The sequence below is a fragment of the Tauraco erythrolophus genome, chromosome 5 (assembly GCF_009769465.1).
Source record: "Tauraco erythrolophus isolate bTauEry1 chromosome 5, bTauEry1.pri, whole genome shotgun sequence".
Lineage (NCBI taxonomy): Eukaryota > Metazoa > Chordata > Aves > Musophagiformes > Musophagidae > Tauraco > Tauraco erythrolophus.
In genome coordinates, this window is record NC_141469.1 from 78,049,081 (window position 1) to 78,063,510 (window position 14,430).

Sequence of the window (14,430 nt, forward strand, 5' to 3'; positions counted from 1 at the left end):
AAGTTACTAATTTGCTTTTAATCTTGGCTATTATTTAAGTACCACAGGAGAATTTGAAAGACCAGGCCCAGTATAGTCACGTGGAAGAGTTCATGTACATTTCCGTGGAGGAGGCAGAACTGAGCCTTGATCTGCTTGCTTTCTTTGCAAGTCCTCCAGTCCAAGAAAAAGAGGGATGATGACTTTTCATCAGTGATTTTGTAACTTCAGGTCCATAGTGTTTTCTCCATCTGAAGTTGCTTAACGAACCTGGGTGGGCCGTAAATTCAGTTTGCTGAAAGTGGCTATTTACTAAAATAAATGAATCGAATCAGTTTTTGGCTGCCCACCAGGCACCTGGAAAATCTGCTTCTTAGACTGCCACAGCAACACTTTCTGCTCATAAGAACTTGACCTACAGCTTAACACCTTTTTTTGCCATAATGTTGTGCAACTTTTGCCCTGGCTAATAGCTACATTGACTACCCTTCAGGAAGCATCCTGCAGTTGCTTGGTTTCAGGCTCCCTCTTTGCAAAAGACATAATAACTACCCCTGAGTTGCAGACCTGCTACAGGTATGAGCTCTGTAGCTCTGTGGTACGCAGTTCCTGGTTGGAGAGGCTTCTTTGCTGACCTGCGTTGCGTGAATGCATTTGACAGCAGGCAATATAGAATGAGAATTCTGGAATGGCAGAACTTCATGATCTCTGCTTGTTCTTGCACTCCTTGGAGGAAACCATATCAGTGACCCCTCTTGTTCAATGCAAACAACTCAGAAAATTCAGAAGTCCTGGAAGGGATATTTAGAAGACACCTGGCCACTTCATCCATCTCCAAAGGAAAACTAACATTGATGAATGATGAAGCTAAGGTGAAAGTTGTATGGTGGATATTACATATATAACTGCCATATCTATTTCAAATTAACTTTTGATTCTTACTAAGAATAATGACCCTGTATCCCCAGCCTTCCTTTTCGAGAGTTAGGCTCCGGTCCTCTCTCAGGCCTGGATCTCTTCCTTTTGCTGACTGCCTGGTTCTTGAGACCATCCTTACACATTGCTTCAGCATCATTAAACCACCAGCAGGTAAATATCAGCTTGATAGCAATATCTGGACATCAATTTGGGAAGAAGGGAGGATTGATACGGAAAGATTTTCTCCAGGTGAGGGATTACTGGAACAACTAGTGAGTGCTACTAAAGAATAGTGTCTCTCAAATACTATGTCATAGTCATGTTTTTCAGGATTTGCTCTTCCCTCACAATTCTTTAGAATATACACTGGGAAGCCAGAAACTCTCAGGCTTATCTAAACAAAATAAATTTCAGATGCTTTTATAAATAGATTTGTGGGGTTTTTTTCCAAAGAGCATCTTGGAAAAAGTTGAGATATCTGGGCAGCCATATAAGCCATGGTAGTGCCTGTGAGCTGGAGAATATTTCGTTAGTCTCATATAGCTTAATCTTTCTGTACCAGCTTTCTACATACAGACATACATACATTCAGCTGCCATAGGTGTGGATGTGAAGTTGGAATACCTCCAAGTCAACTGGCTTCTACCTAAACACTTGGGAAAGCAAACACAACCTTGTTTGACTTTCATGATTGGATATATATAACACAAGACAAAGATTTAATCTGGCAGTATGGTATTGTTGATGATAGCAACGGGATGAGATCCTGTCCTTCTGACCCTGTTTAGCTAGTCCTTCCTGTGCCCACCACAAGCTAACTTTTCCCCTTTCACCTTGAGTCCTGAAAGGTGCTGGAAGACACTATCACCCAAAATGGTGGTAGCCAAGAAACGGCACTGGTCATTTTGGGAAGACTGGAGGGATACTTCCTAATCATGTCCTATTTCAACAGTGAGACATACCATACATATATGGTATTTTTTTTATGTCTGCCTGTTTTGTAGTGGTCCTAACTGCTATTTTAGAAACCAGCTTAGCTGGGGAGATGTAGGCGCCTTGGTATTTGCCTCGGTGCTATTCATTTTTTGTTCTGCACAGTAATACAATGTTTTCAGTTGTTTTTTTACTTGAATCATCAAGATAAAGCATTTTCACGTGCCTATCAGGTTTACAGCCTCCTGGGGCCCACAAGCTCAGGCTCTATAGGACGCACAGCTGTGGCTGATATGAGAAGGATTTGCAGAGCTAGTGTAAGGCAACACTGCAACAGTCACAAGTGGCCTCTCTTTAACTCCACCACATCACACTTTGATTACTCAGAGTGTTTCTCTACCTCACTGCGTGCAATAGCTTTTGCTGTGGTACAATCGGAATAGCACAGCCTCAAAAACTGTGTGGATCTAAGGGGCCAGCCGGTTCTGCACTCCCTCACTTGCCTTTATCAGTGGAAATTCCTTCCTTGCTGATCGAATGACCGAGGGAAAATTATCTCTTTTTAAAACAGTTCACATTTCTTTGGATTCAGTTTCAAATTGGCATTCTTAAGCTTATCGCAGACCATTTGTAAATGCACTGGTTCCTGACCGAAAGATTTAGCATGTACCAGATTTGTTATCCGTCTAGGACAAACAGTCTGAAAGAGGCACATGCCATAGAGTACATTCTCCATGAGCCATTTCGAGGTAGCAAGAGTACTGCATAATCTAGAGAACATTATTTAAAATTGACAGAACCTTTACCCTTCCATAAAAGCAGACTTCTTCTGCGGCTTTTGGATTTACTTCCATGTCCATCTACCCACTTAAGATCAGTGCAGAAATCCAGCTAACCTTTCTGTAACATCAAAAGTATCCAAGCATGAGCCAAACGTCTCTCCAATCCAGTGTGGCTCAGGCACAAAAGCTGCACATGGTCCCTTCCTGAGCAGAGCAAGAATCAAATGACAGGCGGCAATTGCTTGGTTCACTACTTTAAATCCCCACCTCTCCTCTATTCTCTCAGGGTCACAAGCCGAGTAGTTGTTCAGGTTTGTCCTTGGCTTCTTGCTCTCTCTTTGCCTCAGTGGTATTTTTCAGTTGTCTCTCTCCGATTGACCTTTTTTAAAATTTTTTCTACTACAACGATACGCAATACTAGCAATGTGTGCCTTGTCTCTTGGACAGGGCATGTCTGTGGGATTTGGATGAAGGTTGCGTTTGCTCTGTCTTTCCAGCACTGTAGAAAATCTTCATTACTCATATTTTCCTTGATGAAAGCCTACTACTGTAGCTAATAATGTTGGCAAGTTTGATCCCACCCAGTTGTAGCAGGGGCTACATGTAGCCAAGGATAGAAATCTCTTAAAATAACTACTTAATCTTGTATCGTTCCTATAGTACTCATACCTCGTACTTACCTTCCTACAACAAATTGTGGCAGAAGCCTATAGAGGATCAGCTTTTTCCACCAAATCTCACTACATCTTCTCTGAAAGGGAGAACAACTGAGCTATGTGCTTGAACACCCTCCTATCCGTGTTGTGTTGTTACGTGGCCAGCTGTAGTCAAAACTTGCAACTAAATCATACAGCACCAACAGCGCACAGAAAAGTTTTCTGAGCTAATCATACTCTTGTATGAGCGTGTCAGTGACACAACACACTGATAGTCAGTGTTACAGTGTGGTGCTACCAAACCAGTTCATGACCTTGAAACCAAGAGACCTGTCGTTCAGCTTCTGCTCCTTCAATTCACTCATCGAAACTGTAAAATCATGAAGGCGAGTTGACATGTGTCCTACTGAGCAGGCAGCTGCCCAGGGACAGCCTGCTGGTAGTTGGGTGTGGGCAGCTATTTCACTTCCACACTCCTCTGCATGTGAATCTGGGCAAGAAGAAAAACTGGAAGAAATTGCCTGGCCCTTTGCCGCCTCATTACCTTAAAGAGCAGCTGGTATCTGTAGCAAGTTGTAACCACTGTTAGTCAAAATCCTGTCATGTTGTGTTTGCAGGAGGCAAATGACTGACATTTTGCTTTGACAGGACAACTGACTTGGTCACCAGATTTGTCTGGGCTTGTTGCAGCTATTTGGGTATCTAGGGAGAGGCCCAAAACAGTACCAGCTCTGAATGGCCTGGGACAGTGAGGTAAAGTGTTTCCTTCTGGGACTATATAAGCTTCTCTGGAGCCCTCTGTGCCATACCAAGGCCCAGAAGCAGGCAGAGCTTGTACCCCAGGATTTTTGCATGTTAGAGCCATTTCCTCAATATCTCTGGCTTTCTGTTTGAATAGCATTGCAGGATGAAGGGAAGGGAAGTTCTTTTCCCACACTTCTGTCCTCTCATCCCCCTGCCGAGTTTCCCGACAGTTGTGCCTAATCTCTCCCAGGGCTACCTACCCAATCTCTCCCAGGGCTCCATGGTCCTGCTCCCAGGGCATCCAGACAGGGACCAACTCTAGCAGGTTCCCTTCTGCTGTGCTTTTCCTCTCAGGAGACCAGGGAGAGGGCAAGGCGGATGGGATTGATGTTCACATCTGCTGCCTGTACAACGTCAAGACACGGCACATGGAAACCTGGGAGCTCCAAGGCACCTCAGCTCCCAGCTTGGCAGGAGCAGGCAGAGCAGCCCTGCTGCCTTCTCTAGCATCGTAGTGGCAGAGGGACTTGGGACTGAGAGTTGTTTCTTTGCTGCCTGTACTTCTGCAATAGACTAGATTGCAGCAGTGGAACACATTTGCCCCCTCTGCCTGAATTTGCAATTTTTTTTTGTATTTTCTCAGAGGAGACAGTAGATTTTTTCCACGCAAAAGTCACTGAAGCTATTTGTATGGCATAGATGGGCTATGTACCACCTGCTTTTCCATATGTCAAGTAGTTTTACCACTTTATTAGAAAGACAATGACATTTCCAGGTAGATTTTTAAATTTTATTTTTCCCTAAGAAAAGAGACAGTAAGTACAGTATGTCTTGTTTGCAGTAGCAGCTGCCACAAGTTCATCCTTTGAGAAGATTTAGAAATAAGACAAAAATAACCAAGACAACCCCCTACCCCAATCTACAGAATCCCAACTAACAACATTGAAAAAGAAACTGATATTATTGATCCCTTGTGCACTGGTAGTTAAACTTCAAAAATCAATGGGGAGAGAAGCTTAACTGGCCTTTCTGTAGTATCAGAATGCGAAGCTAAATCCCAAGTGTAGAATTTTTACAGCTATAAATACAGGCGATGATTTTCAGACAATGTTAAAATTACTGCTTAATTCCCTTTCCTTCAGGAGAAAGCTCCTATGAGGTGCACTTGAAAAGGAATCCCTGAGTATATTAGATATACTTCTGTGCGAACCAAGAAGTAGCTTTCCAAAGTGGTATGAAGAAGGAATGAGACCCATCTTGATCAGCAAGGACCCCAGTTCTGCCATCACTTCTGCCTTGAGTAACTTTAAATATTTGTCCTGTTTGTTCAGATATATTCATCTGTCAAAATACAAAGCTGTTCCTGCACACAAGTGCTGGCAAGATCTGGGATCAGCAACTACGCAAACATTGCTCTGGCAGTGGTCTCCTGAGTGTTTGTAGAAAAAAGATGAGACCTTGGTCCTCTAAGGTACCTAGGTGAGAAATCCACATTGCTAAATATCTCTGAGGATCTGAGTGCCCAGAATGAGTGCCTGGAATTTTCAACAAGGTAGGACTTTAAGAGACTGTCTGTGCTTCTAGCCACGATTGTATTTCCTCCTTGTTTGCTTTTAGCCATTCAATATTGATCTTCACCAGCTCGAGCGACTGACTCCTAGATGCTTCTCCTGCCCCGGCATCAGGATATAACTCAAAGAAATTTTCCATCTGGAAAAGAGAGAGAGAAAGAATTGACATGAAGCAAATAATGCTGCTATTGGGCAAGTGGCATTTTACAGGGATCTGTTCAAGGGCAGTTTTAACTGGGAGATGTGTTTAAGCTCAGGCTAGTAGCACTGGTAGTGCTAGTAGCACTAGTTTTACGGTAATTCATAGTGCTTTACACATTTAGAGGATAAAAAGGCAAGTTTCCTGGCCAATATTAGAGATATTGACTTAAAACCAAGAGAAGTGCAGTCACCATACCTGCCAAAGCTGGACCTCAGTGTTGAAAGTTTGGGTAATAGTTATTATTCGACCAAGGTTTCTGTTATTGATAGTGAATCTAGAAAAACAATTTAAAAAATTATGTTTGATGCAAAACCATTACAAAAGAGAAGACACAAGTAATTATAACTGTACTACAATAAACAGATGTGCTCAGATTTCAGCAATTTTGGAAATACTTGAAAAATAGTACTCATACAGTATCTGTGCTGTTCTGGGGGATTTTTTTGGTTTTTTAAATTAATGACTTATTGTTTCATGCTGGAAATTAGGTGCATTGCTGCTCAGCAATACAAAAGCTGTCCAGTTCACAGCTCTAGACTTGCAGGTGTGCTTTGCTTTTGCACCCTCACCAAATCCTTAGAAAGGAGAAGGAAGGAGAGAGAAGTCACTCAAATAGGGAGAAGCAAAGCTAAAAGGTTTGCTATTAATTCCACTGCTCATCTGTACGTCTGTTGCTTGCTATTAACACTAGAATGAATTAAAAAAAAATTCTATCTTCTACACTGTGTTCTTATTAGGAAATCAATAGAAAGAGTGGAGATATGACTGACCAATTTCCACGCAATAACCAGATTTCTCTGGCGTTGGCAGCACTTTCTATGCTTCTTAATTACCATTTATTGGTAGTGATCATTTAGGGAAAGAATGGTTTTCAAGTTAGTGACAAAGTACATTTTCACTGCAGATGGATATAATTGTGCTGAATACACTTTCAGTTTTCATTATGCAAAGGCCAGTGATTATAGCTGTGCAGTGGAAATACAGAAAATCCTGGCATGTAACAGGATACACAGATGGATGCAGACCTAAAGTTTCCAGTGAGCTCGTTAGCGTACCTGTCAACCAAGTACTCCCAGTTAAGTCGTATCCAGTCCCAGGCCATTACTTTCCCGTAGGTGTTATACGAGATGTATCTGAGGACTGTGAACACATCTTGCGTTTTGATGAGGCTGGTGTTGTAAATATATTTCAGATACCTAAGGGAAATGCCGTAAGAATCAGGGAGAGCCTTTCATGAAAGACCATGGAGAGCAAATAATAAGTTAACACTTTCAGTGTAGGCTTAACTGATGATGATGATAAATAATGCAATGTTACTGTCCATATTTCTCAAGTATTTGCCACCATAGTCTACAGCCCATTTCCAAGCAGGAATATTATTTTTGTCTACTGCATTTTAAAGGGGAAGTACACTGATCTAAAACATAAGTATCTGTTGATAGCTGTGTCAAGAGATAGTTATATGGAAAGAAATCTAAGCAGTTATGCATCTCTTTAGCAAGTAATGTCTCTAAGTTACCTGAAAATAGCCAAACCTCATTATTATTCCCATATTTTAATCAAGTAGTGAAAACAAGATTGGATCAGTCAGTAGTCCAGCCTGTTTGGGTAGCCAAGTGCCAAAAAAGTAGTAGTCCAGGCTATAAAGATCTCGTAGGGTCCATGAGTACACAAGCAGGTGGCTTGCTCACACTCTCTGTGCTGTTTATTCTGAAACTCTTCTCCACACAAAATTAAAATTCAGTTTGGCATAGCGTGCCTGCAAGTGCTGCAGTTATGCTTCCAGTTGCAGCACAAATGGTTTTGACGGGCAGAATGGAGGAATCCCTCAGCACGCACATTTGCAGGGAGATGACTAGTGTGGTCGCAGCTTCACAGCAGCAGCTGCAGAGAACACCCTTAAGCTGTCGTGTGCTGGGATTAAGGATTGTCTTCTTTTTTTCCTGTACATAAGGCACAATTTTGTCAATCTGTTTGCTCTTTCCCCTTCCTTGTTATTTTAACAGTAAATTAAGAGACAAGTTCACCCTGCTTTAGGGGGGATTTTTTATTTTCTGCAAATATAGGCTGATCTAGATAATTGGTGTCTTAATCATGTCAGCAATTAGTTATGGAATGGCTTTAGGTTATGGCTGTTGTGGCCACAAGAATTTAGGAATACAGCTACCTCCTACTGCTATTTTAATTGCTCTGGCTCTTACTTTTCCTGAACCTCCCATACTTCCTTGTTTTGTCTTGTTTAGACTTGGAACTCTTCCAGGCAGAAACTGCTCCATTTTATGATATTTGGATAGGGCTCCAAGAAAGTGCTGAATGACCCTGGTGAAGATGTTTCCCTGCATCTCTGCTACATAATGCAATGACATGCAAAGTTATCAGATAAGCTTAAAGGAGCTGGCTTGTCCATGCAAAGCAGCAGACTGAGGAGGTGCTCGTCCAGTCTGACAGCTAGACCAGCCTGGGGTGATATCCAGACTTCCCATCACTGCCATGGTGGCATGAATACTGGTCATTTCTGGTTCCAGCTCAAGTACTGCAGGGAGCTTTGCGACCTCACACAGATGCCTTCATAGGACTGTTAGTAACAAATGCTCAGTGTTGGTTGCCTAACTTTGGCTACTTAGAAGGTAGATATTTAGTCTAAGCAAACTCCCTCTTTAGCCAATGGAGGGTGACTAGCGACACCCAAAAGTGATTCTTCCCATTGATTTTAAGTGCCTTTCCTGGTCTGGGATAAACAGTGCTCTGGAGGTCCTGCCTCCTTTCACTGATTATAGAGGAAACATAGATGACCAATTTTCTCCTGGTGCTTAACTATTAGGCAGCTAAAATTACACAGGATGAAGGCACTGTTGGAAGAGCTGAAGGCTGTTGATGGTGTGCAGATACTACCGTGTGTTCAATATCTTTCCACCAAAGGAGCAAGGCTTTTTTTCTACTATAGCACAATCTCAGAAGGGGTGTTAGATAACTAGTCTTGAAAACGCGTTGCATTCCTCATGCTGTAATCGGACAAAAATGACAGCACAGGAGAGTGGAGACGGGAATGAGCAAACGGCGACCTGTTGCTTCTGTAGGGAAAGAATAATCTTTGTGTGTTTAAATCACCTGTCCAAAAGGGTGACGTTTTTTACTGATGCCAGGCCATACAGCAGCTTTTCTTTTTCTTGCGCTAATGAAGTTTCTTGGTATTTCTGGAACATGTAATTCCACGATGTCTCATTGCCTGAGTTCTTCATCCCATAGCGATATACCAGGAGTCGGAGATTTGCAGGAATACTAAAATAAAGAGACAGTATTTGAATATTCTTCTCCCTTTCGTGCTTGAGATCTGCGATCAAGTCACATGTTGTGTTCTTCACTAGCCACAAAAGATGTGAGCACTCACGTTTCTCCGTATTGCCATTCCTCAAATAGTTGAGAAGCATTGTTCAAACATTCTGTGTCATCCATAAGGCAGGCGAAGTTTAGAACAGATGTACGAAGAAGCCTATAAAACAGAGATAGAGATATTTTCCTACTGCTTAGCGTTCTTTGAATCCATCAATAATATGAGAAGGAAAAAAAAGATTGTTCAACCTCTCCAAATGGCTTCCAGAATCATTCCAGGACAGTTGATCCACAATGGGTTTTACCAGGTAGCGAAAATATTCCTGAGGTAGAAAAAGAAGGATGGTTACTTGTGTAGATTTCTTTAAATAATACTATACTTGTGTTCATGGTTTATTTTCCTGTATTTTTCCCAGAACTAGCATCTCTTAAACAAAAAGTAACACAAACACGCACAATCTTTTAAGATCCCAGATCCAAGTCTGACTGTTTGCAATACTGATGCGCAGACAAGACAAAGGCAACCTGCTTCTCTCCAGCCTTGCCCGTGCTCCTAAATGAAGGTTGGGGTGCAGCAAGGACACTCTGCCACAACTGTTTTTCAGAGATAAAACTGAGTTCAGGACATGCCTATTTTAGTGACCATTAAATCATGTTCAGTCATCTAACAAACCTGCTCACTACCACATGGAGATATAGCCATCCTTCGTGCTGGGGACGGGTGTCAGATATTTTGCTGCCCTGTACATACTTTTTTCTTGGATGCAGGACAGCCTTTACTAACGAATGTCTGTGCTTATGATGATGGATTATAAGAATAATTAGGCATAATTTCTTTCCTATAAGTGCATAGTCCTGAATTGAGAATCCAGGTAATTCAAAGATCAATACTAAGCAGTTTTCAGCACTTTTTTTTAAGAGTACAGTAACAAAAAGCAAATACTAATAGCTCAGCAACATTGAAAATCACTTGATCTTCAATATCATTGGTGTTAGACATCCTGAACTGTCAGACCCAGTGGTCCCATGTGGGAATGTTGGTTTTTTGTTTTTTTTTCATCACCTGAAACTGGGGATAGAGGTTTGTTTCGTCTTGAAGCATGTTTGAGAGATAAGTTACAGATGATATAAGCCTATACCAAGGCAAATAGTCTGTTTCATTTCTTAGGTATTTTGTGAGATTCAAGGGAACAGAATAGTTCACGAGTCCAGGTCTGTGGAAGGAGAAAACATAACTTCTGTTATTTTAATGAATTTGAAGAACTTACTTCGTTAAAGATGTTAGAACACTGTTTACTTTAGAAGGTCTGAAATAAAAAATTTGGGGAGGGGGAAGATAGTCTGGAATGTAATTTGGGAGGTGTTTTCCAAAGAGACCACTGAGGATCACTATCGGTCAACACCTAACCGCAGAAGCTCTCACTGCTGTGAGGAGGCTGCTCACGTTGCGCAGCGGGCCAATGTGCCCAGAAGTGAGTAGCCCTCAACTGACTGCATTAACTTCTGTCAAACAAAAAGGAATTGCTAGCTCTGGAGACATCCTGAAAGGCTGGGGGGGTTCAGACTTACAGGCTGTCACAGGAGGTCACCTAAAGTTTATCTGTGTCAGCATGGCTCGGTACAAGAGCTAGAAGCTTCCAAACAAGTTTCTGAACAAGATAGCTGAGGTGGCAGCTTTCTAATGCCATACTATGCGTTGTAGGCATGCCTCTGATTTTCTGGACACCTATTTTCTTCTGGAGTGATTCTATTATTGTTATTCATATGGCAGAAACATCCCTTTCTAAGATGTGTACAATTAAAGCCCTCTTTTTCTGCTACTGAACTGAAGGGGAGCATTTCTCTTGACTGCATTGGTACTGCACGTTGCGACTACATACTTGAATTTGCCCCTTTTGGAGGACAACATAAGCCAATAAACAATTAAGACTTGTAACAAATTCAGAAATTTTCTTTCAACCACCTGAGTTGAGTTAATTCTAATTAACAGGCAATGGAAAGTGAAAAACTTATGTTGAAATCTCTGCAGGGAATTACTTTACCTTGCTAAAGAAAAAGCATCATCCAAAATCCCTGCACGATCAGCAGCTGAAAAATCCTGTGTGAAAAGAGTGATCAAGAATATATAGATTATTTGCAGAAAAAACAGCCTCTACAGTCCTCTCTAAGAGACCCACAAGACAGGTTAATGTTATCACACTCACTTGGTGGTTGTTGACCAGAAGAGTGCTTAACGTGTCCCAGTTTTGACTGTCATAATTCACCCGATAGAATCCAATATGGTCTGGATTAATCTTCACAAAAGTATTAGAAGGCGATGCTATTGTAATTCCTATAGAAAAAAAAACAGTGATCAGTTTGTGCATGTTATATGACACAGAACTCACTGGAGATTCCTTGACTCCAAAAGTAATATTTGGTTTTAATGAATATGAAAATAAGATGCAAACCTTATTTAATGTATTTATTTTTTAAATGGCTGTGAGTAAAGATGAGTTATTATAGACTCTACGAGTGTCAGCACTTGTCTTAGAGTAGTGAACTGTGGTAATAATTTGGGCCAGCTAGTTTGTTAAATTTAAAATGGAGATCATTGTGATTAGGGTGAGGATGGTGAAAATTAGTGTTATTGTAAAAAGTAAAAAATTGCAAAGAAACAGTTCTTGCAAATACATCTTTTAGCAAGTTTTTCATCCTCATGATTACTATTATTTTTAAAGTTCTCGTATTTTTTCCTCCATTTGTTTCATTTTTTATTTTATTTCAACTTTAAGAGTTTTCTTCCCTGTATTCTTCTCTAATTTTTGTAGCTGCAGATAGAGGAATTACAAAATAGGCTGAGACTTTTCTCAAGCACTCATGTTTAAGGAATTTCCTATTTAAAATGAATCCTTGAAAAATATTCCTTTTTCAGAAACTTGGCCTGGTCCAGTTGGTGCTGCTATGGAGGTTTTTCTATTGCCTGTTGAAAGCAGTGGCCTTCAATCTGTGGTTTGAGGGTGGCTGGAGTTAAAAGCACTTTTCTGTTTGAATGACCCATACAAGGTATTTCAAAAGGCATTTTTTTCCCTACAGCTGCTGTTTGCCCTACTAGCCAAGATTTTCATGGATGTAGAGGTAAGCACCTAATCATGCCTTTACAGGCTTCGTCAAGTTAATAGCCCCTCGCACCCCATCGTAATGTCATGTGGAAGTCAGAGAAGGAAAATTTCTTTGTGTTAATCTCTGACTTGTATCATGACATAAAACTTTTATTTGCTTTTGCATAGATAGCAAAACAACCAGGTTAAAAAAAAAAGCAGAACAAAAGACAGATTACATTTGAAATATATAACATTCAAACAAGTACGAGAAGAGAGGAGCTGATGTGATATTTCTGAAATTTCAACTTGTGATGAAATTTTAAAACTCAAAAAGTCAGTATTTTTCTTGCCCCCCCCCCCTTTTTTCCTCCATTTTTGGCCCCTAGAGTTGTAGAATGAGAAATTCATATTTGACTGCATAACAGAACAATCATACAAAATACCCCTGTAGGTATTTCCTCATTCCTGATATCAGCATTAGAAAACATATTTAATCATTTTTAGCCCCTTTTCTTTAACTGAACTCAGATTGCCAGTTTTCTGTGCCACAGATGCATTCATCAGCCTCCCACTTCACCTCTTTTCTTGAGAAAGGGCGTATCTAGGGCCCATTGATTTGAGTACATCACAATTAAGAGTATGCTTAGGTTCTTCCTTGAGTAAGATTGGATTTAAACACATGCTTAAGCACTTTACTGAATTGAATCTAAATTGACATATCGTGTATATAAGGGAAATAATCAACCTATTGCAGAGATGACTAACTTCAGCGCAACCAAGCTGTGTGCTGGTTCATGGATCTAAAAACTGGAAAGCACGAAAGTTAATTCATTATGTTATTTCTCGTTAAGGACACTGAAAAGCTTCATCCGTTCATTACTCTTAGAAGAGAAGAAGTTTACCTTCAGTATTTGATGTGTTGTAGATAGTATAATTTGTTGAACTCTCAAGTTCCCATTTCACTGGTATATTCCATTTGTAACTGAAATTATATGAAAGGAAAGAGAATCAAATGCTAAAAAGAAAACTCCAGTGTACCTTTTTATTTGGTTTAATGCTTACATCTTGTCTTATGAAGCCAACTGTGTGCTTATGTGCATATACATTTACCGTATCCCTTGTAAGAAACCACAGCACTTTATCAATAGCTGGTGGTTATGCTGTAAAGATGTTTCTGTGCTACGACACTCTATTCAAGCAACAAAATGTCAGATATTGTTGTGGTATGATTGGGGCAGTTATATTCCCTGAAAAGTGAAATAAAAACCATGAAGGGTCTGAGCATGCTCATGCTCCAGAGATGGGGAAGGGCAGTAGCTGGTCTTAATACTTTGCATTTATCAATAGTTCTCAAAATGCATCTGGCGGACTGAGCAAGACAGTGGAGTAGGATTTTGTCCAGTGTCCAGTATTGATGTATTGGTCAAGTTAATACGATACTGTCTTAACTATGTGCCTAAAGTTATATCGGAAAGCTGCACAATTTATCTGGTTGAGGTTTTGTTTGTTTGTTTTGTGTTTGTGAGTGTTTTTTTGTGGTTTGTTTGTTTGTTTGTTTGTTTAAATCAATGGAACTACTAGGGCTGTGTCCTGAATGCAATCTTCACCTCTTGGTGACTCCATATACTGGAGAGGGTAATAATGACCCATAAGCAGAGAGACATCACGTGAACGGGTTTCCATTGTGCTATACTGTGTAGCGTAGTACCCCAGCTCTGGTAATAATGCCATGCAGCCCTGCTAAGCAGTGTCTTCATGTCATGTCAGATAATAATCTAGCAGACTACAAAGCAATTAATTTAGTAAAAGATGATTATATGTGGATGGTTGGTGTCAGTGTTAATGTTGATGTATTTAGGGCTTCGTGCAGACACCAGTTAATCTTTGCAACACCGACTTGAAATAAGTGATTAAGTATTATGAAATCTTTTTAACAGATGGGAGAACTGAAAGAGCTCAAGCAACCACTGCCATACTGTCAATAGGACCTCTTGCATTTCCAGCCTATTTTCCTTCTCCAAGACCACCCTAATTCCTCCATTATAAAGCACTGGGAAATGTGACCCTACCTTTTGCTCTTCAATTCCTTGAATACCTTCAGTGGGTAGGTGCAGGCTCCTCAGCCCAGGATGAAGCTGAGACTTTTGGGCTGGAAGGGAGCCATGGCACAGTCTGACTGTGGCCATGACCAGGCAGTCAGGGAAGTAGGATGGCAGAGTATGCTGTGAGGGT

General features: G+C 40.8%; 1 protein-coding gene across 1 annotated transcript in view; it reads right to left on the bottom strand.

The window, feature by feature from the left end:
* Nucleotides 1–5,572: 5,572 nt before the first annotated feature.
* The window catches only part of ENPEP (glutamyl aminopeptidase), a 37,208-nt gene continuing 28,350 nt past the window's right edge, over nucleotides 5,573–14,430 (bottom strand). Inside the window, exons 11-20 of the mRNA XM_086611718.1 lie at nucleotides 13,101–13,180; nucleotides 11,320–11,447; nucleotides 11,158–11,213; nucleotides 10,179–10,329; nucleotides 9,365–9,438; nucleotides 9,174–9,275; nucleotides 8,894–9,064; nucleotides 6,841–6,981; nucleotides 5,981–6,059; nucleotides 5,573–5,722 (exon numbers count right to left, since the gene is read on the bottom strand). Coding sequence (XP_086467844.1) covers nucleotides 5,573–5,722; nucleotides 5,981–6,059; nucleotides 6,841–6,981; nucleotides 8,894–9,064; nucleotides 9,174–9,275; nucleotides 9,365–9,438; nucleotides 10,179–10,329; nucleotides 11,158–11,213; nucleotides 11,320–11,447; nucleotides 13,101–13,180 — 1,132 coding nt within the window. The remainder of the gene's footprint in view (nucleotides 5,723–5,980; nucleotides 6,060–6,840; nucleotides 6,982–8,893; nucleotides 9,065–9,173; nucleotides 9,276–9,364; nucleotides 9,439–10,178; nucleotides 10,330–11,157; nucleotides 11,214–11,319; nucleotides 11,448–13,100; nucleotides 13,181–14,430) is intronic.